Source organism: Schistocerca nitens, chromosome 1 (assembly GCF_023898315.1).
Source record: "Schistocerca nitens isolate TAMUIC-IGC-003100 chromosome 1, iqSchNite1.1, whole genome shotgun sequence".
Classification (NCBI taxonomy): Eukaryota; Metazoa; Arthropoda; class Insecta; order Orthoptera; family Acrididae; genus Schistocerca; species Schistocerca nitens.
In genome coordinates this window covers 247,142,097-247,162,696 of record NC_064614.1, presented here as the reverse complement: position 1 = coordinate 247,162,696, position 20,600 = coordinate 247,142,097, and the positions used below count along the sequence as shown (strand labels likewise).

At 41.0% G+C, this 20,600-nt stretch overlaps 1 protein-coding gene across 3 annotated transcripts in view; it reads left to right on the top strand.

The window, feature by feature from the left end:
* Positions 1 to 19,898, top strand: part of LOC126246874 (RCC1-like G exchanging factor-like protein) — a 117,151-nt gene extending 97,253 nt beyond the window's left edge. For all 3 annotated transcript variants that reach the window (XM_049948429.1, XM_049948430.1, XM_049948431.1), the window contains 2 exons: positions 5,128 to 5,387; positions 19,069 to 19,898. In XM_049948429.1, coding sequence (XP_049804386.1) covers positions 5,128 to 5,387; positions 19,069 to 19,146 — 338 coding nt within the window. In that variant the 3' untranslated portion in view covers positions 19,147 to 19,898. The remainder of the gene's footprint in view (positions 1 to 5,127; positions 5,388 to 19,068) is intronic.
* Positions 19,899 to 20,600: the final 702 nt, after the last annotated feature.

The window sequence follows — 20,600 nt, the reverse complement described above, 5'->3', positions numbered from 1 at the left end:
GTCTCTCCAAAACATTGGAAGGGTGGGGTCAATCTCAGGTTGCTTACATAACAACAACAGTGGTCGTCCAGGGTAGTACAGAACCACAAAACATTGCTGAATGCAATGTGACACCATTTATCAGCAGTCCATGCTTCCTTGTCACTCCAATGCAGCCATTTCTGTTGTGGCGTTAATGACAACCCATGCATGTGACAGTAATTCCTTAGTTCAGCTGCTACTAGTCTCCACTGAATGGTATGGAATGACACAGAATGTTGCAGGGAGTCCATTACTTGTTCTCAGATAGCAGGTGCAGATGCGATGGGGTTATGATGTGCTTGGCACAGTGACTGAAAAATGGAAACTTCATGTAAGAACATCAACAATGTAGGAAAAGACAGATTGCTACTTACCCTAAAGAAGACATGTCATGTTGCGGACAGGCACAATTAAAAGACACTCACATATAGCTTTTGGCCATGGCCTTCATCAGTGACACACACACACGCACACACACACACACACACACACACACCACCACCACCACCACCACCACGACATTCACACACTCACCCAACCGCCAACTCCAGCATCTCAGGCCGGAATGCAACATCATGTAGGATGCAAGCAGCAGTCTTGAAGGGCTGAAGGGCTGAAGGAGGGGAAGGGGAAGAGATAGTATTGTACAGAAGGGGAGAGAGACGAACACTGTCTGGTAGTGTATACAGGGACTAGATTGCCAATAAGCACATCATCGGAAGGTTGTGGGGCAGGGAGGTGGGGAAAAAAGGATCATAAAAGAGAGGAGCAGGGACAGCAAGTGGATGTATTGGCAGAGGGCTGCAAATAAACAGGGTAGGAGATGAGAATGGGGAGGAGGTGATAGGACAGACAGGTTGGGCCATGGCACAACATGCAGCTGAACGTAATACCCTTGATTTCAATGGCTGCTTCACTACCCAAACCGTCTTGATCCTTCCCTCCACCACCAGTGTCTCTGAACTGTGCAGATGGGAGATATCCTTGCTAGTAATTAGTCATATGTGGTGGATCAGAACCTCAATGACAAGTATGCTTGCCCTTGCATTCCATGGAGGCCAACATTGAGCAGCTGTCACATCTCAGTATCCCACAAAGCCAAATATTGCACTGTTCAATCAGCTGACCAAATGGAGACTTACAATGAGGCCCCTTTGAAATGGAATCTGGAGCTGATAACACTATCCCATGCGAGAACATGGCACCTTTGTCTCCTTCACAGTGATCACTCAACATCTGATGCTGTTGAAGCCTTTTATATACCCTAGCAGGCCTGATAGCAACACTAAACATGAACAACAATAATGCACTCTGGTGGCCACTCTACCTGTCACAAAGAAATGCAACTATAATGATTTACGAGGGTTGAATGAAAAGTAATGCCTCCGTCTTCATTAATAGGGTTTGGATGGGAATATTTTAATAAATCAAACTCGGAAATAATCCTTTGAATGTTATCTTTAATGATCAGTATTCTCTTTTCCATGTAATCACCAGCCAATTGGATATATTTCTGCCAACGATGAACAAGTTTTCTGAAGCCATCACGTAAGAAGTCGACACTGTTAATGCAACCACAGTCTCACAGTTCTCTCAACGTCTTCATCAGAAGCATAATGATGTCCCTGCAGATCGTCTTTCATTATCAGGAACAGATGGAAGTCAGATGGTGCTAAATCTGGACTGTACAGAGGATGCCGTACGATGGTGAGATTCAGTCTCTGAAGTTCCGCTGTGGTGGCACGTGAAGTGTGTGGTTTGGCATTGTCATGCTGCAGGAAAACATTTTTCCTCTCAGACCCTTGTTAGGCGTTGTTTCAGAGTTCACAGTGTTGTGAAGTAATGCTCTGAATTTATTGTTGTTCCTCAATCAAGGAAATCAACATGGAAACACCATCTGCATCCCAGAATGCTGAGGCCATGATTTTTCCAGCTGAGGGCTGCATCTTGGATTTCTTTTTCTGGGGCGAGTCTTTGTGTCGATATTCCATAGACTGATGTTTCATCTCCGGGTCATAATGGTGTACCCATGTTTCATCTCCTGTCACATCTGAATGGAGAAAGGCATCACCTTCATTCTTGAGACGTGAGAGGAGTTCCTGGCAAATTTCAAGTCTGTGCACTTTCATTTCAGGAGTCAGCATCCGGGGTACCCATCATGCACAGATCTTCTGATAGCCAAGCAAAGCAAAAATGTGACTCTCACTTTCTTCTGAAATGCCAGTTGTGCTTGCAGTTTCCCTCTGAGTGATTGTCCTGAATAAATCTGTCAACATTTTGCTTGTGAAGCTCGGTAGTTGCTGTCACATGACGTCCAACTCTTTGTTTGTCACGCAGGTCAGATGTTCCCACCTCAATATCTTTCAACTTACTTGCCCAGTGATGCACAGTACTCACATCAAAGCTGCTTTCATTCTCTGATGAATCTCCTTTGGGGTGACACCTTCTGCTGTCAAGAATTCAGTGACTGCACGTTGCTTAAATTGCATTGACCAACCGTCTGCGCAGGATTCCGTACTTTACACTGTAACAACACAACCGTTCAATGCTAAGGCCTCCCACCAACTGGAACTGTAGAGAAGAGGCTAAAGAACAAGCAAGTACCTGCCGCACACCAATGCTGCCAACTATTGAAGAATTACTAAGGGGGAGGCATTACTTTTCAGCCAACCCTCGTACATAGCCACCAGGGGGTGTCTTTTTACAAAGTTATGTTGACATCTGACCATTTCTTCTTGGTGCTTCACTTTTTGTAGATGTCACATAACATTATTTGGAATGTGTATGTAAAACTGGAAAGTTAAAATTTGGTAAAATTTCTGTACATGGAGCAACAACAATTGTTAGTAAAAATGGCAGTATTGTGAAGAAAGTAAAACTAAGAATTATGAAATCTTTGGGTTTTTCATAAGAAGCTAAGAATAAGAAACAAAAACATAAACTCTGCACATTTGCATTGTGTATCAAAGAGAAATGGTAGACAGAAAACAGGAACTTGTATAAAAAAGGCAACAACGAAAAAATATTAGTGTAAGTAAATAGTATATTAATTCCTATTGTTCTTGTTCTGATTTCTTTACATGTATGCTGCTCAAAGAGAAAATAATTGCTGATGATTACAGTGATGTGGAACTATTCAGTCGATTAAGTGTCCTAAGAAAGTGCTTTGCACTAGGTACACCTTATGTGCTAAAAATGATGCTTTAAAGAATGGGGATATTGTACAGAATGAAACTATAATAGAAATGGTTAACATCTTGAATGTGAAGAGTTCTAGTCAGTTGTAAAATGCATGTATATACAAGTTAAATTAAAGCTTAAGTGAGGTGTCATGCAGTAGCCAGGATGTATGGTTCTCTGTATACAGGATGTAACAAAAAGGTATGGCTAAACTTTCAGAGAACATTCCTCACATTTAGAGGAAGAAAATTTGTTGTATGGACATGGATCTGGAAATGCTTCATTTCCATGTTAGAGCTCAGTTTCTATGACTTTTTAACATATTATTCATGGGAAACACACAGGAAAAGAACGTATCAGCACAGCATGAAACACTTTCCTAAAGAAAATGTTCAAAATTCCCTCTTCTAACGTTATAATGACTCAAAGTGTGAGCGTGAGTTTTGGTTATATCGGTTATTTCCCCAAACCACCTTCCATGTCTTCACGAGGTGACATACTTGGAACTTGAAGCCACTCTTCTTTCCTAGCTAGCTGGCTGCTGGAAACCCTCTTAACTTCTTGTCCATCGATTAATGCTAGGTACATAAATTTTTAGACTCTTTCTACTTATGAAATAAGTAGACATACAAACTTTACATTTCATCAATTAACGATGTATTTAACCTCCATACACAATGACACACTCACTTTCCACATAAATATGTAAGTTCCTGTAAGTCCCTCACACAGCCAAATGTCAGAAACAAATTGAGTTACAGTTAAAAGAAAGTTGGCTTAGATACCATAACTTCTCTTAACATGAATCAGAAAATAAGTCTTGCCTATAGCAAGCTTATGTCAAGAGTTTTCAAGATCTCTTATTAAACTGTCCTTGTTTTAATAACAATACTCAATTACACAATACGCACAGAGCTGCATTTAGACTTGATTGTTCTTTCTTGTGCCGTTCGTCCGCCACGTCTACTTTCTTGCCGCAACTGATTTTAAACCTGCACACACAAACATGTGACGCACAGTAGGTAGGATTCTACCATCCCACGCTCATATCCAGAATATTGTGTGTTCTAGGCGGTAGAAGGCTGAGTAGTTCTAGAATTTGCACAGAAATTCTCGAATCACTACACTCTGTTAGCAATGATACTAGCATCACATAGTCATGTGGTCAACATTACCTGTTGCTGCTAACTGTCTTACGGTGACACTAGGGTTGTTGTCAACTATGCAACAGAGTTCCTCCTCCAACTGTGGTTTCCTTGTCTTTCTAGGCTTTCCCAAGTACCATGTCCTGTGCTCTTTGAGATGATGCTCAGTTGCTTCAGATATTGTCCTGTTGGGGCACTGTTATTCTGTAAATCTCCCCTGTTACAAACATTGAGTACAATGGCCATTACCACCTGCTAATCTGTAAAGCAAATGGGCATCTTCCAAGTCCGCTTTGAGTATACTTCCATTGCGCTGTACCAGAAATCCAATCTATGATGAGCACTAAACGTTTGATGACACATGTGAAGAACATTAAACAGTTGAGCTTGATGCTATTAGAGCAATGAAGTTAGTCACATGTCAACACAAGCAATGAAATGAGTCACATGTCAACATTACCTTCATTCAGTTGGAACAACAAATACCGGCAGTTGTAATAAAATTGATTACGGTGAGATAAATGTACTAACCGATCTTGGATCATATGAAGTGAAAGATACCACACCGAACATAAAAACGAAAATTCACTTCTACATAGCTATGCAAAAATGTTTAAATTTCAACGTTTATAAATACTTAATGTTATTACAATGATGATTGTGGACTTCTCAAAAAAGATAGACAATTAATTGTATTTTATTTATGAAATGTATGTTCCAAGGATTGTTATGCATAAATAGATTGATATATTTATATTATGTGATGATTTATAATTTTCAGATGCAGGTGATGTTTTTGTCTGGGGTTATGGCATACTTGGAGTGGGTCCCTCAGTTGACCATGCAAAAAAGCCAGTTCTTATACCACCAACACTCTTTGGTAGAAATGAATTCAGCACAGAATCAAGAATTGTTAGTGTTGCTGCTGGAATGAGCCATATGGCTGCTGTTACCAATTACGGGGATTTGTACATGTGGGGCCGAAACAGGGGTGGTTGTTTGGGTCTTGGACATGAAAACAACCAATTCTTTCCTCTTAGGGTAAGTATTGTGTTAACCTGTTGCAGTTTAGATAAAGTGTAATTGTCTTAGTTTGCGGTTATGTTGTAGTTCAATATATTTACTATTGCAGAACATATTCCTCCCATTAAGTATCAACAATGAAAAATTTTAAAAAAGCAAAGATATTTATGTTTATTTATTTGAACAGTGTTCCATTGTAATTGTTAAAGCAGTTGACACAGACTCTTAAGTACGTTGTAAATAATGAATGTGTTTTAATTATTTAATTTTTTTCTGAAAGTGTACCAGCTTGTAATTTCACTTGCAGTAAGTGTATAACACTACTGGCTACTGTTGAACTAATAATATGCTAGTAATGTTATTCCTATGAAAGGATACTACTTTGACCATGATCATGTGTAATGAAAAGATATTGGCTTAGTTTCATTTCCGTGAACTTTTCTATTGAAAGGAAACAGTAGTAAGATAAATGGGAGTCAAACAAATGTTCTGTTAGTACTCAAGTAAACTGTAATTAAATAAAAGGAAACTGTCGCCAGCCTAATTAGGCAAAGTTGTACCTAATCCTAGCATGGTTCACAAAGAAAGTTAGCTATTGGGACTGACTTGATACTGAACTTCTGTTTGGCTGATAAGATAGAAGACAGTAGCACAGTTTAGCAAATAATGTACCAGTGATTTGACTTGAATTACTTAGGAGGAGTATTTACACATTTAGGCAACAACCAGCTGTCAATAACACTTACAGACTGTACATTACATCAGCAAGATAATGATAATAATAAGTGAATGATTACTAATGGTGGAGCACTACATAACACTAACAGTCTGTACATTACATTAGCTAGATAATGATAATAATAGGTAAATGATTACTAATTGTGGAGCACTACTGACTTGGACAAGAGATTCTCTTGTCAGTTTAATTATAGGAAATTACTACTATTGAAATAGTTATGAAGTAACTGTATCTTTTGTACTGATAATTATTTGAATTCTCGAGGAATATTCACTTCCATATGCCATTTAGCTCAGATGGAACATGTGATACATAGATCTAGTATAGTTTGAGTATTTACAGCTAGTTGCTTATTTTTGATTACTGTTATTGTAACACGACATTTATATCTGGTCTGTGGACTGAGAAACTAATCTATCAATAGACTCAGATCAAGACTGAACACTTTAGTCTCAACACATTATGGGAAACACTGTTAACTACATAACACATGAAATTGTAAACACTATTATTTGCTGTGCTGGTACTGCGAACGGCTGAAAGCAAGGAGAAACTACAGCAGTAATTTTTCCTGAGGGCATTCAGCTTTACTGTATGTTTAAATGATGATGGCGTCCTCTTGGGTAAAATATTCCGGAGGTAAAATAGTCGACCATTCAGATCTCCGGGCAGGGACTACTCAAGAGGACATCGTTATCAGGAGAAAGAAAACTGGTGTTCTGCGGATCGGAGTATGAATGTCAGATCCCTTAATTTGGCAGGTAGGTTAGAAAACTTAAAAAGGGAAATGGATAGATTAAAGTTAGATACAGTGCGAATTAGTGACGTTCGGTGGCAAGAGGAACAAGACTTTTGGTCAGGTGAATACAGGGTTATAAATACAAAATCAAACAAGGGGTAATGCAGGAGTAGGTTTAATAATGAATAAAAAAATAGGATTGCGGGTAAGCTACTGCAAACAGCATAGTGAACGCATTATTGTTGCCAAGATAGACACGAAGCCCACACCTACTATAATAGTACAAGCTTATATGCCAACTAGCTCTGCAGATGATGAAGAAATTGATGAAGTGTATGATGAGATAAAAGAAATTATTCAGGTAGTGAAGGGAGATGAAAATTTAATAGTCATGGGTGACTGGAATTCGAGAGCAGGAAAAGGGAGAGAAGGAAACATAGTAGGTGAATATGGATTGGGGGAAAGAAATGAAAGAGGAAGCCGCCTGGTAGAATTTTGCAGAGAGCATAACTTAATCAAAGCTAACACTTGGTTCAAGAATCATAAAAGAAGGTTGTATACATGGAAGACTCCTGGAAATACTAGAAGGTATCAGATAGATTATATAATGATAAGACAGAGATTTTGGAACCAGGTATTAAATTGTAAGACATTTCCAGGGGCAGATGTGGACTCTGACCACAATCTATTGGTTATGACCTGTAGATTAAAACTGAAGAAACTGCAAAAAGGTGGGAATTTAAGGAGATGGGATCTGGACAAACTGATTAAACCAGAAGTTGTACAGAGTTTCAGGGAGAGCATAAGGGAACAATTGTCATAAATGGGGGAAAGAAATACAGTAGAAGAAGAATGAGTAGCTCTGAGGGATGAAGTAGTGAAGGCAGCAGAGGATCAAGTAGGTAAAAAGACGAGGACTAGTAGAAATCCTTGGGTAACAAAAGAAATATTGAATTTAATTGATGAAAGGAGAAAATATAAAAATGCAGTAAATGATGCAGGCAAAAAGGAATACAAACGTCTCAAAAATGAGATTGACAGGAAGTGCAAAATGGCTAAGCAGGGATGGCTGGAGGACAAATGTAAGGATATAGAGGCTTATCTCACTAGGGGTAATATAGATACTGCCTACAGGAAAATTTAAGAGACCTTTGGAGAAAAGAGAACCATTTGTATGAATATTAAGAGCTCAGATGGAAACCCAGTTCTAAGTAAAGAAGGGAAAGCAGAAAGGTGGAAGGAGTATATAGAGGGTCTATACAAGGGTGATGTACTTGAGGACAATGTTATGGAAATGGAAGAGGATGTAGATGAAGATGAAATGGGAGATACAATACTGCGTGAAGAGTTTCACAAAGCACTGAAAAGACGTGAGTCGAAACAAGGCCCCGGGAGTAGACAACATTTCATTAGAACTACTGATGGCCTTGGGAGAGCCAGTCCTGACAAAACTCTACCATCTGGTGAGCAAGATGTATGAGACAGGCGAAATATCCACAGACTTCAAGAAGAATATAACAATTCCAGTCCCAAAGAAAGCAGGTGTTGACAGATGTGAAAATTACCGAACAATCAGTTTAATAAGCCACAGCTGCAAAATACTAACGCGAATTTTTTACAGACAAATGGAAAAACTATTAGATGCCAACCTTGGGGAAGATCAGTTTGGATTCCGTAGAAATATTGGAACACGTGAGGCAATACTGACATTACGACTTATCTTAGAAGAAAGATTAAGGAAAGGCAAACCTACGTTTCTAGCATTTGTAGACTTGGAGAAAGCTTTTGACAATGTTGGCTGGGATACTCTCTTTCAAATTCTGAAGGTGGCAGGGGTAAAATACAGGGAGCGAAAGGCTATTTAAAATTTGTACAGAAACCAGATGGCAGTTATAAGAGTCGAGGGAGATGAAAGGGAAGCAGTGGTTGGGAAGGGAGTGAGACAGGGTTGTAGCCTCTCCCTGATGTTATTCAATCTGTCTATTGAGCAAGCAGTAAAGGAAACAAAAGAAAAATTCAGAGTAAGTATTAAAATCCATGGAGAAGAAATAAAAACTTTGAGGTTCGCCGATGACATTGTAATTCTGTCAGAGACAGCAAAGGACTTGGAAGAGCAGTAGAATGGAATGGACAGTGTCTTGAAAGGAGGATATAAGATGAACATCAACAAAAGCAAAACGAGGATAATGGAATGTAGTCAAATTAAGTCGGGAGATGCTGAGGGAATTAGATTAGGAAATGAGACACTTAAAGTAGTAAAGGAGTTTTGCTATTTGGGGAGCAAAATAACTGATGATGGTCGAAGTGGAGATGATATAAAATGTAGACTGGCAATGGCAAGGAAAGCTTTTCTGAAGAAGAGAAATTTGTTAACAACGAGAATAGATTTAAGTGTCAGAAAGTCATTTCTGAAAGTATTTGTATGGAGTGTAGCCATGTATGGAAGTGAAATGTGGACAATATATAGTTTGGACAAGAAGAGAATAGAACCTTTTGAAATGTGGTGCTACAGAATAATGCTGAAGATTAGATGGGTAGATCACATAACTAATGAGGAGGTATTGAATAGGATTGGGGAGAAGAGAAGTTTGTGGCACAACTTGACTAGAAGAAGGGATCGATTGGTAGGACATGTTCTGAGGCATCAAGGGATCACCAATTTAGCATTGGAGGGCAGCGTGGAGGGTAAAAATCGTAGAGGGAGACCAAGAGATGAATCCACCAAGCAGATTCAGAAGGATGTAGGTTGCAGTAGGTACTGGGAGATGAAGAAGCTTGCACAGGATAGAGTAGCATGGAGAGCTGCATCAAACCAGTCTCAGGACTGAAGACCACAACAACATTATTTCAATAAGAAAAATCTTTGTGCTGTATACCGTAACTCTTCTGTTAGTAAATGTGCTTTGATAAAACCTTAACTGTTCACTTATGAAAACTATATGGAGTATTTCAAAACTTATGCTCATTAAATAATTGTGTACTTTACAACTCCATGAAGTTTATTAACTTTTGTTAAGGGAGGTAATGGCTTTTCAGTTCAGTAAAATAGGATACTTGGATTTATCATAGCACTAAGGATAAAATATGGTGACTCAATACACAGTTTACAGAACACAAAATTATTACTGAAATCGAAACCACATTACAGGTCCATGCAGTTATACAGTATTTGACAGATAATTTGAGATGAAGGCGATGGCAGCATTGATCTCCTGTGCTGTTCAAAAAAGGCGGAAAAAGGATCTGTGGATCTTCCTGTGTAACGAGCTCTGAAAATTCTCTTCATAGCCCCAACATTTCATGCTGCCACAGACTGCATGACAATGGCTGGACTCACCCGAACCGCGCCATGCACCCTGCTTCTACCACCCCGAGTGCCTTTCACAGCTCTGGCAGACAACAGTCACTTACTTTACAGCTAAAGTTGTTGCCCTCCCAGCTAGCTACCATCCCAACTCTATTTATAAACAAAAGCTGCACCAACCAAGTGCATCATTTGCTTCTATGTCCAACTCACGAAAATGCTACTGCTGGTTTCTCACCAGATTTGGGCAGGATGCACAGTGCTGCAGACAACCCTGCACCTACCCAAACTACTACAGCGACCTCATGTAGGTGCACCAGGCCACCCTCGATTAAAAATATGCCTCTATACACCACAACAAAGCAGCACTGATGCAGCCTATCAATGGACAGGTGGTCTCCGTCTATTTGTCCTTGACATTTGCTTGCACACATATTTCCTCGTCAATACTGGGGCCGATGTGAACACTCCCTGCCTGTTCTTGCACCTGTTACATTGTTGCCATCACCACTGCAACTGTGCATGGCCTATGACACTGGATTCACAGTTGCTGGAATTGCACATGTGTCACTCAACCTCAGCACAGATATGCAAACATCTTGGACATTCTTAGTGGCAGAGACAGTTGAACCAGTCCTGGAAACCAACTGCCTCTGGCACTAACAGCTACTGCCAGATTTAAATTGTGACCTCCTACTACAATGGGATGCCAGCAGTCGATCCATGGTGTGGTCAGTGATACACTACTTTCCAGCACTTCAACACCATTGTGTCATGCTGCTACACCACGACAAACCAATATACCTGAAGCTACAAAACAAAGCACTTTTCAATTAATTATGCTTAAAGGATCCAAGTACTCATCATTGCTTCATGACAATGAGGTCACATGCCTAACCAACGAACAACTACAGAGGCGAATTGTGGATGCCACCATGTCACTACATGCAGTTCAATAGCATCTCAAAGACCTTCATCGATACCAATCACTACCACGGCACTTCTACTGTAGACAGTTCTTAGGTTAGTGGAGCATCACAACCCCCACTTAAGTGTGCTGCTCAGACTGTGCCATCTGACTTTAACAATGATGGCGAAACACATCATGTCCCGCTTCCTGCACTCACTCCATGCTCCCCCATTAGACCACATACAATCTGTGCCATGTGGGACGGTACAGCCCACCACATTACAACCACACTAAGTCCCCCTGTCTGTCACCGCCCCTATCAGCTAGTTCCTCACAAACTTAAAGTGGCTTAAGCTGCGGTGGATAAACTTTTGCGAGCTGGTATAGTCAGACCATCAGACAGTGCTAGTTCCTAAAAAGAATGGTACTAGGTGCCTACACAGTGACTAGCACTACCTCAACACCCATACAATTGTTGACAGCTACTGTGTTATGCACTTGCATGATTTTTGCTACGCTTTGGTCGGGGCAAAAATTTTCAGCATCGTCGATTGCAAAACATATCTAGACATTCCAATGGCTGACAAAGACATACCAAAAACTCTAAGTTCTGCTACATGTAATATGGACTAAAAAATGCAGCACAAACATGGAACAGATTTTTCGTGAGCGTACTGTTCAGTTTTCCTCTCTGTTACACCTGTCTACAAGGGTCATTCAATAATTAAAGAGACAAATTTGCCTGGAGAAAAAGTATTTATTTTTACAAAACAATATTTTATCTACTTTTCAACATAATTTGCTTGAACATTTATGCACTTGTTTCAATGGGCTACAAGATTTTTTTATTCCAGCTGCAAAGAACACTCTGTCCTGGTGTTTGAACCAATTTCCCACAAACTTTTTCATGTCTTCGTTGTCCTGGAACCTCTTCCCATGTAATGCCTGCTTCGGTGCACCAAACAAATGGAAATCACTAGGTGCTAAATCAGGACTGTAAAGGGGATGAGGCTGTAGTTCCTAGCCCATTTTATCAATGATTTCACGGGTTAGTGGAGCAATATGAGTACATGCATTGTCTTGCTGGAGAATCACACATCCCCTCTGAGATCCACAACATCTCTCTCTCATGACTGGCTTCACCTTGTTTAAAAGCAAAAATGAGTAGTATTGGCTGTTCTTTGTACGCTCCTCTTTGAGATAATCACAAAAAACTGGACCTTCAGCATCCCAAAACACTGTCAACATGACTTTTCCTGCTGATGCTTGGGTTTTGAATTTTTTTTTTTTTTTTATTTTTTTTTTTTTTTTTTTTTTACAGTGAGTTGGTGTGCCTTCGCTCCATGGTTTGTCTTTTTGATTCTGGCTTATAATAGTGAACCCAAGTTTCATCACAAGTTAAACTTTTGTTGAGGAAGTGCTCACCTTCTCTTTCATAACATTCCTTTAGCCCTGTGCACACTCTCAACCTCATTTCCTTGTGTAGCCACGTCAACTCCTTTGGGACACATCATGCACATGTTTTGCAGTACTTCAGTTTGTTACAGATAATGTTATGAACTGTACCAGTACTAACTTGAATCTTATCAACTATCATTTCCACAGTCACATGGCGGTCAGCACAAATAATGTTATCAGTTCGACTTTCAAGTGAGGGAGTTGAAACTGCAGCTGGTTGGCCAGAACGGTGTTCAACAGCCACTGAGTCATGACTGTTTTTTAAGTGCTCTACCCACTTGTAAAAATTTGCACGATTCACATGATGGAAGGCACATCATTGTCAGCAACGTGTGCCAGAAGGGGTGGGGATGGGGGCCCGTAGGGCATGCCCAAAGTGCGACATTGGCGTTACGGCTAGCAGGTTGCTAGTGGCAGTGTTAGCGGGTAAGGAAGTAGTCTCAGTGGTATCTGCAATTGTTGCTGGCTTGGTGGTGGTGTTTGAAGAGGCAGACAGCAGGTATTGCAGGACCAGTGGTGGTGTAAGCTGATGTGGTTATGGTGAGTGTACAGTCTGCTGAAAAACGAGAGGTGAGTCCTGCCATGTCAACTTCTGATGGAACAATAGTGGTGTGCACAAAACTGTGTGTGACAATACTTGCACCTCACCACACGTCCACGTAGGTAGTGGTAACCACAAGGTCAGTATCACATAACATGATGGGTATGTTGCCAGGCAGAAATACAAGGGATTCACATGCATTTGAAAATTGAGTAACGGGTGCATAGAAAGTGGTAGGATGGGTATGTGTGTTGTGGCAGGTCCACTAAATTCCACACCAGTTTAAGCCGGTTCACCAGGACTATAGTTTGGTTCCCAGCAGTTACAATATCAAAAGCATCAGTATCGCATTTCTACATTCAGTATGGTCCTGTGAATAGCAGTTGTAGGGCAAGTTTCATTACACCTGTACATTGCATCGCATGAAAACACATGGCCAGGTGTTTATGAATAAAAGCTTGTTGTGTCATATGATGGGAGGGTGTGCATGGCACAAGAAAATATATGTGTGTGTGTGTGTGTGTGTGTGTGTGTGTGTGTGTGTGTGTGTGTGTGTGTGTGAATAAGTGTGGTAAGTCTTGGTCTTTGGGTACTGTTTCAAATTCAGTGGGTAGAGTGAGGGGCTCGCTTTATAGTATTTCTGCAAGTGATGCACCAGGGTCATTTTTTTATTTGCTGTGAGAATGTCCAGGAGAATCCATGGAAGAGCCACCAGCCGTGATACTGAGTGGTACATGAGAGCAGCTTTAATGGTCCAATGCCACCATTCCAAGAGTCCATTGGTAGAGGTGGTAGGCAGTTGTGTGGAACTGGTGGCATCTGCGATGGTGACGTAAGTCATTGAACAGTTGGGATTCAAGCTGCCAACTCAGGTTCGACATTAAGGAGGCTGGGCAACAGAATCTGGCAATCCAACTGTTGACGAGTGTTTGTTACTGTCTCTGCTGATATGTTGGAAATGGATGTGGCCTCCACCCATTGTGTCACGTGATCTGTCATTGACAGTATGTAATGGTAACCAAACGATTCAGGGAGTGGCCCTATGACATCAGTGTGGACGTGCTGAAACCGCCCCTTTGGAATTGGGAATTTACCAAAGGGTGGCTGTATGTGGTGGCCAGTTTTTGCCTACTGACATGGAATGCAAGTCCTGGTCCACATGGCAAAATTGTTTTTAATGTTAGGCCAGACAAACTGTTCCAAGATGAAGCATACAGTAGGGCAATGCCTGGATGTGCAAGGTTAAGGAGATCAAAAATTGTCCTGCAATATGCATCTGGGACGATTGGTTGGATCCATCCATTCGAAGCATTACGCCAAACTTGTTTGGTGGTGCTGCGTAGCATGCTTTGTTGCAGTTGGAGGACAATGACTGGTTTGTTAAACAAGCTGTGGAGATCAGAATCTGTTGCTTGTGCATCTATGATTCTGTCAAAGTGCAGCTGGGTGGAGGTAGCTGCAATACTGAAAAGATAGTCCACCACAGTGTTACAGGAACATTTAACATATCGCATGTTGGTAGTGAACTATGCTATGAAATCTAAGTAGCAGTGTCTCCTGGGTGCAGAATCTGCCAATAGGTTGCGGAATGCATCTGACAATGGGTGATGGCCTGCATATATCGTAAAGGGATCTCGCCTCAATATCATATTGAAAGTGACGAACTGCTTCATATACGGCTAGTAGTTCAGGGTCAAACGTGGACTATTTTCTCTCGGTATCAGTAAGTTTACGTTAGAAGAACTGAGCAGCTGACTGATTCCACTAATCTCTTTCTGTAAAGTGCGCCTGCTTGTGTAATCGCTAGCATGAGAGACAGTTAGTAGATGTGTGTTGGGCGATGGGTGGGTGAGGGTAGCGCCATGTAACAGGTGTTCTTTTATTTTGTCGAAGGCCACCTGCATTTGCAGTGTTCAGTTGAGGCATAGTTTACCAGAAGTATTTGTGCTGCACAATGCTTGAGTGAGTGGTAGCAAAATCTCAGTGGCGTTTGGCAGTTGGTTCCAGTAGAAATTCATGACCTCCAAAAACCAATGCAGCTCTTGGTAGTTGTTGGGATATGGGAGGAGGCACATCTGGTCACTTTTCTCAGGAGAAGGACGCATTCCAGATGTGTGGAAGCTTATCAAGGGGGATATACAGCCGGTCATCATAGTCGTGCTTGTTTTGCGAAAAGATTACATGACATCATCTAGATAGGAATAACATAAAGTTAAATTGCACAGTATGCCATCAATAAAATCTTTTCATCTCCGTGCCAAGATTTTTAGTCCACACAATATGTAGAGGAACTCAAAGAGGCTGGTTGGCATGGTTATTGCGTTTTTTGGCACGTCTCCATTTGCCATTGGAATTTGCAGGTATGCTGTTTAGCATTCGATGATGCTGAAAATTTTTGCTCTGACTAAGACATGGGGAAAAAGCATGCAAGTGCAGAATGTGGTAGCTGTTAATGATTGCACTGATGATAAGGAAGTGGTAGTCACCACATAGGCACCTAGTATCATTCCTTTTAGGAACTACTTTAATTGGGGAGGCCCAAGCACTGTCTTATGGCCTGACTATACCAGCTCACAAAAGTTCGTCTGCCACAGATTTAGCAACTTTAAGTTTGTGGGGAGCTTGATGATAGGGGCGACGACAGACAGGGACTTGGTGTGGTTGTAATGTGGTGGGCTGTACCATCCCGCATGGCACAGATTGTATGTGCTCTATTGGGGAAGCGTGGATCAAGTCCAGGAAGCAAGGCACGATGTGGTAAGCTGTGACTGTTAATGTCACATGGTATTGTCTGCGGAGCGCACCAAGTGGGGTTTGTGATGCTTCACTAACATGAGAAGCGTCCATAGTAGACGTGCTATCGTAGTGATCAGTGTCAAGATGATGAAGGTAGTCAAGATGCTGTTGAGCAGCATGTAGTGCGTTGGTGTTCACGATCCATCTCCATATTTGTTCGTTGGTGAGGCATGTAACCTCGTTGTCATGATGTAATGATGAGTATTTAGCTGTCTTTAAGAATAGTTGGTTGAAAAGTGCTTTGCTTTGTAGCTTCAGGTCCAGTGGTGTGTTGAGGGGTGGCAGCATGCCCGATGGCATTGCAGTGCTGGCAGGTAATGTATTGCTCATCACACCATGGATCAATTGCTGGTCACTCCATCGTAGTAGGAGGGTGCGATTTAAATCCAGCAGTAGCTGGTAGTGCCAGAGGAAGTTGACACCCAGGACTGGTTCACCTGTCTCTGTCACTAGGAATGTCCAAGGTATTTGCATATCTGTGCCAAGGATGAGCATGATGTGTGCAGTTCCAAAAACTGCGATTTTAGTGCCACTGGCTGCCGCAGTTGCCACAGCGAAGATGACAGTGTAACAGGCACACGAGAGCAAGTGGTAGAGTGCTGAAATTGGCGTCTGTATCAACAAGGAAGTACAAGTGCGTGCACCTGTCATGATCAAATAATCAGGAACCATCTGTCCACTGAAATGCTCCCTCAGTGCTCTTTTTTTTACTTTTTTTTTCCTTGGGGGGGGGGGGGGGGATGCAAACGCATCTACTTGATGAAGAGCAAAGAGCAGACTGTTGCACCTACGTCAGTCGCTGTAGTAGCTTGGGTAGGTGCAGGGTTGTCTGCAACACTGTGTGTCCTGCCCAGACCTGGTGAGAATCCAGCAGTAGTATTGTTATGTATAGGACTTGGAAGCAGGTGACGCACTTGGTCGGTGCAGCCTTTGTTTGTACACAGAGTCAGGGTGTTGGCCAGCTGGGTGGGTGACAACCTCAACCTCAGCTGTTGTGATAGGTGACTGCTGCCCACCGTGGCCATGAAAGGCACGTGGAGTGAGAGAGGTGGTGGAGCCACAGCCTGATTCAGTTCAGTCCAGCCATAGTCGGACAGGCTGCGGCAGCACAGAATGTTGGGTAGCTTGGCCAGAATTCTGCAAAATTTGTTTCCGTGCAAGTGTGCTGGGCATTGACTGCAACATAGAATTGTGGCTTGTTGATTATAATGTGGTGTTATGATAGTGCCTGCTTCTGTCAGTGAGTCAAAGTTTAAATTCCAGCAGTGCCTCTTCATTTGCAGGCATTGCTGTTTGGATGTTCTCTAGCAGTTTTATAAGCCAAAATATCAATAGTGCACAATCAGGCAGGAGTGTTGGCACAATTACAACTCGCAGGTGGCACCAGAGCAAAGATGGGATGCTGTTGCCCAACGTAGTCTCATTGTTTATGAGATGTAGCTGCTGCTCAGGCATGCTTGTTAGTTGTTGTTGAGTGATGAACTTCTCGTTGAGTGATGAACTTCTCGTTGCTCGATGCTATTGGCTGACATCAAACACTCACTGAAGGTGAACCACATGTTGGGAGAATGAATGCAGAACAATGGTAGCATCAGATGGTGGTGAATGGTATGGTGACCATCAGTGGTTTGATTGTAAGGCACCATCATGAGATGGGCAGCAGTAGGGGTGGAAGACATGGGAGCATCGGTGTGCAAGGTAGGCAGGAAATGTGGCTTAACATTGGGTGGTGCACGATGAGGCGGGTCATGTCGCAGCATGGGTGGTGCCAGCGTATCATGGTGATGTGCATAGAACTCAGGTGACTGATGAATGGCTGCGTGGGTGAGTGACAATCGAGAGCCGATGTAGTAGGTACGACTTTTCCAGTGTCATACGTTGAGATGGCAGAAAATGCATATTAGAGTGCACTTGAGGTCCTGGCACCATAAAGAAGGAAGGAATAGTCCATTTATTATCCAACAGCACTGTCTATGTGCAGTTGTTCTTGGTGCAGCTAACACAGGTGTGACACCACTCGAACAGGGAGGCAGTGGTATCTGACCCTGCTGAGGCAAGGTCATGTAAAATGCATTCTCAGAGCCCATAATTGGTTTTGGTGCTGGTTGCAGGTAATGGAAATGCGAAGCACTGTGCTGGACCAGAAGTGAAGTCGGTTGTGATGCCCAGTGTGGCTGGTGCAGCTGGGATATAAAGGACGTCATAGTCTGTCTCATGGAATTCGCGTTTACTCGCAATGGTCAGAACAGGGATTCAGAAATCAGAATGCATAGGTATTAAAAGGGGTTGTAAACCTTGATCCTGTGGTCTGTTGGCAGATGCATGACAAAACAGAACAATGGAGTGGTATGGTGGGGGTCATTGTTGTTCAACTGTAATGGTACTGTGGGAGCCATCGGTATGGTTAGGGAGGATTAATGCGAGTGTTATAACGCTATAATCACTAGTAATGTTTTGTCCTGCACTAAAGTTGAAGGGACTTAGATTAAAATTTGTTATGGAGGAGCGTGGCCATTGTTTATTGTGACTCTCTGCTGCACTTTCGTTTGAAATATCAGGAATAGAGCCACTCAGTGTAAAATGTGAAATGTTTATCGAGAAGTCACTCGATAAATTCAACGCTACCTTGGCACAGTTTGCTGCTTGGCATCACCAGTGATGCAGGATTGGTCTGAAGATGTGGCAAACAATGAAGGCATTGTCTCTATGTTGTTCAGCACTGTAGTATCATCCAGGCCTTGACAGATATTTAGTGATATTTCACAGGCAAAGTTCATGGAATTCACAAGCACCTGTCGAGAGATGATGTCAGCATTGACAAAGAAACGATGAGGTTGTACCGTTTGTAATGGCAGCATTCTTGACAGCATAATCAGTGCAGCAGATTTTTGACCGAACAGAAAAATCCTGGGGCAATGCAGAAATTCGGGATCATCACTGTGGAAAATGGGGTACCAGCAGTGTGACAGCAGATTAGTGACACAGCATGGAGATACAGTTTCCACACTATTTATTAGCCAGCACACATATATAAAACAAATGTACATGTTACAAGCATACAGAGTGTACCAGCTGCCTCTCAGGGCACTAATCCTCCTTTACAGAGAAGAGGTGCTACGCCGCCACGTACTTTTGTTCCTCTTTCTTTCTCATGGCCAAGCAACTGTATCACATAATAAAGTTCTGTATGGTTGCATTCATTTTTGTTTCAGGTTGCAGTGGGAGCTCAAGTGAAGAAAGTTAGCTGTGGAGTGGATCATACAGTTGCATTATGTCAGCCATATGTTTGATAAATATAAAGAGTTTGCAAATAGTATATGTAGACATAGATATAGTAAGGATATATCATTTTAATTTTTAATTTGAAATAAATAGTAGGAAAGTTCTGGTGAAATTTAAATATTAATATTTCATTTGAAATGAAATGTTCCAAATTTGCCTTTCTAAGTTTGCTAAATGGGAAGAGTTAAAACAAATAAAGTAATCCATTCACGTACAGAAAAATAAGATCATTGATAAAGAAGATCAAGGAGGACATGATGATATGAAGCAAACCAATAAATAAGTGACATTTGATAATCTGAATAGAGATGATCTGAAAATCAAATTGCTTATTCATTTTGTTGTGAAATACAATTTAACTAAAGAAATACTAAAAATGTTTGAAGTAAGAAAATGTATTTTTATGAAATTTTTTGACCTGTGGTTTTGCTTCCGTTTCCATGTAAATCTGGCATATAACCCAGAACTTGAGTTACAATTATGTAATAAAAATGTTATTGTACATAGTCAATTAAAATTTTGTTTAAGTGGCTGGGTGTTTTACAGATGACAGCTACAGGAAACTTGCTTGATGAGATATGAAGCACTTTGGGTGTGCTGATTCCATGTTCTGCATTTTGAACATTGTGTAAATAGATGTAGAAACTGACCATTGTATTTAGCTTGATTTATGACCCAGACAGATGTGTAAACCATGTCTGGAGAAAATTGCACTGATTTCTGGACTGCAAATATATGTTAATATTCACTAAAACCATAATTCCACACATTTATGTGTCAGTTTCCTTGTGTGAATGTGTGTTTGTTTTCTATTTCTGAAGGAAGACTTTTTTGTCCAAAATGTTAAATGTTTAGCACCTTTTCGTTATGCCTGTCTGCAACTCGATGCCTCCTCTGTGTGGTGAATAGCAGTCTATTCTTTTCATATAATTGTTGTTATTTAATCCTGGACTTTGAATTATTATTATTATTATTATTATTATTGTTATTATTATTATTATTATTATTACTACTACTACTACTACTACTACTACTACTATTATTTTAATTTGTGGTAGTCATCATCATATTTCTTTGTCTCCTCATTTTTGGATTAGCTTTTTTAAGTGCTGTAAATATTCATAGTCTAACTACATTTTTTCTTTCTACAATAAATCAGTAATACTACTCAACCAAGTTTTAATGTTTCATTAATTATTAAATTACACATTTCCCTCCACTTATACACAACTGAAGACACTTCATTGCTGCTGCTCAAGACTGACTGTAGTCTGACGCAGCTGGCAGCTAAGTTGGTCTGCTGATACATTTATACAACTTTTTTAACAGTTACATGCATTTTACATAACATTACATACGTAAGATAACAAATGAGTTTTATCTGAACAATTTAATCTTAAAACAAAGATGATGTGACTTACCGAACGAAAGCGCTGGCAGGTCGATAGACACACAAACAAAC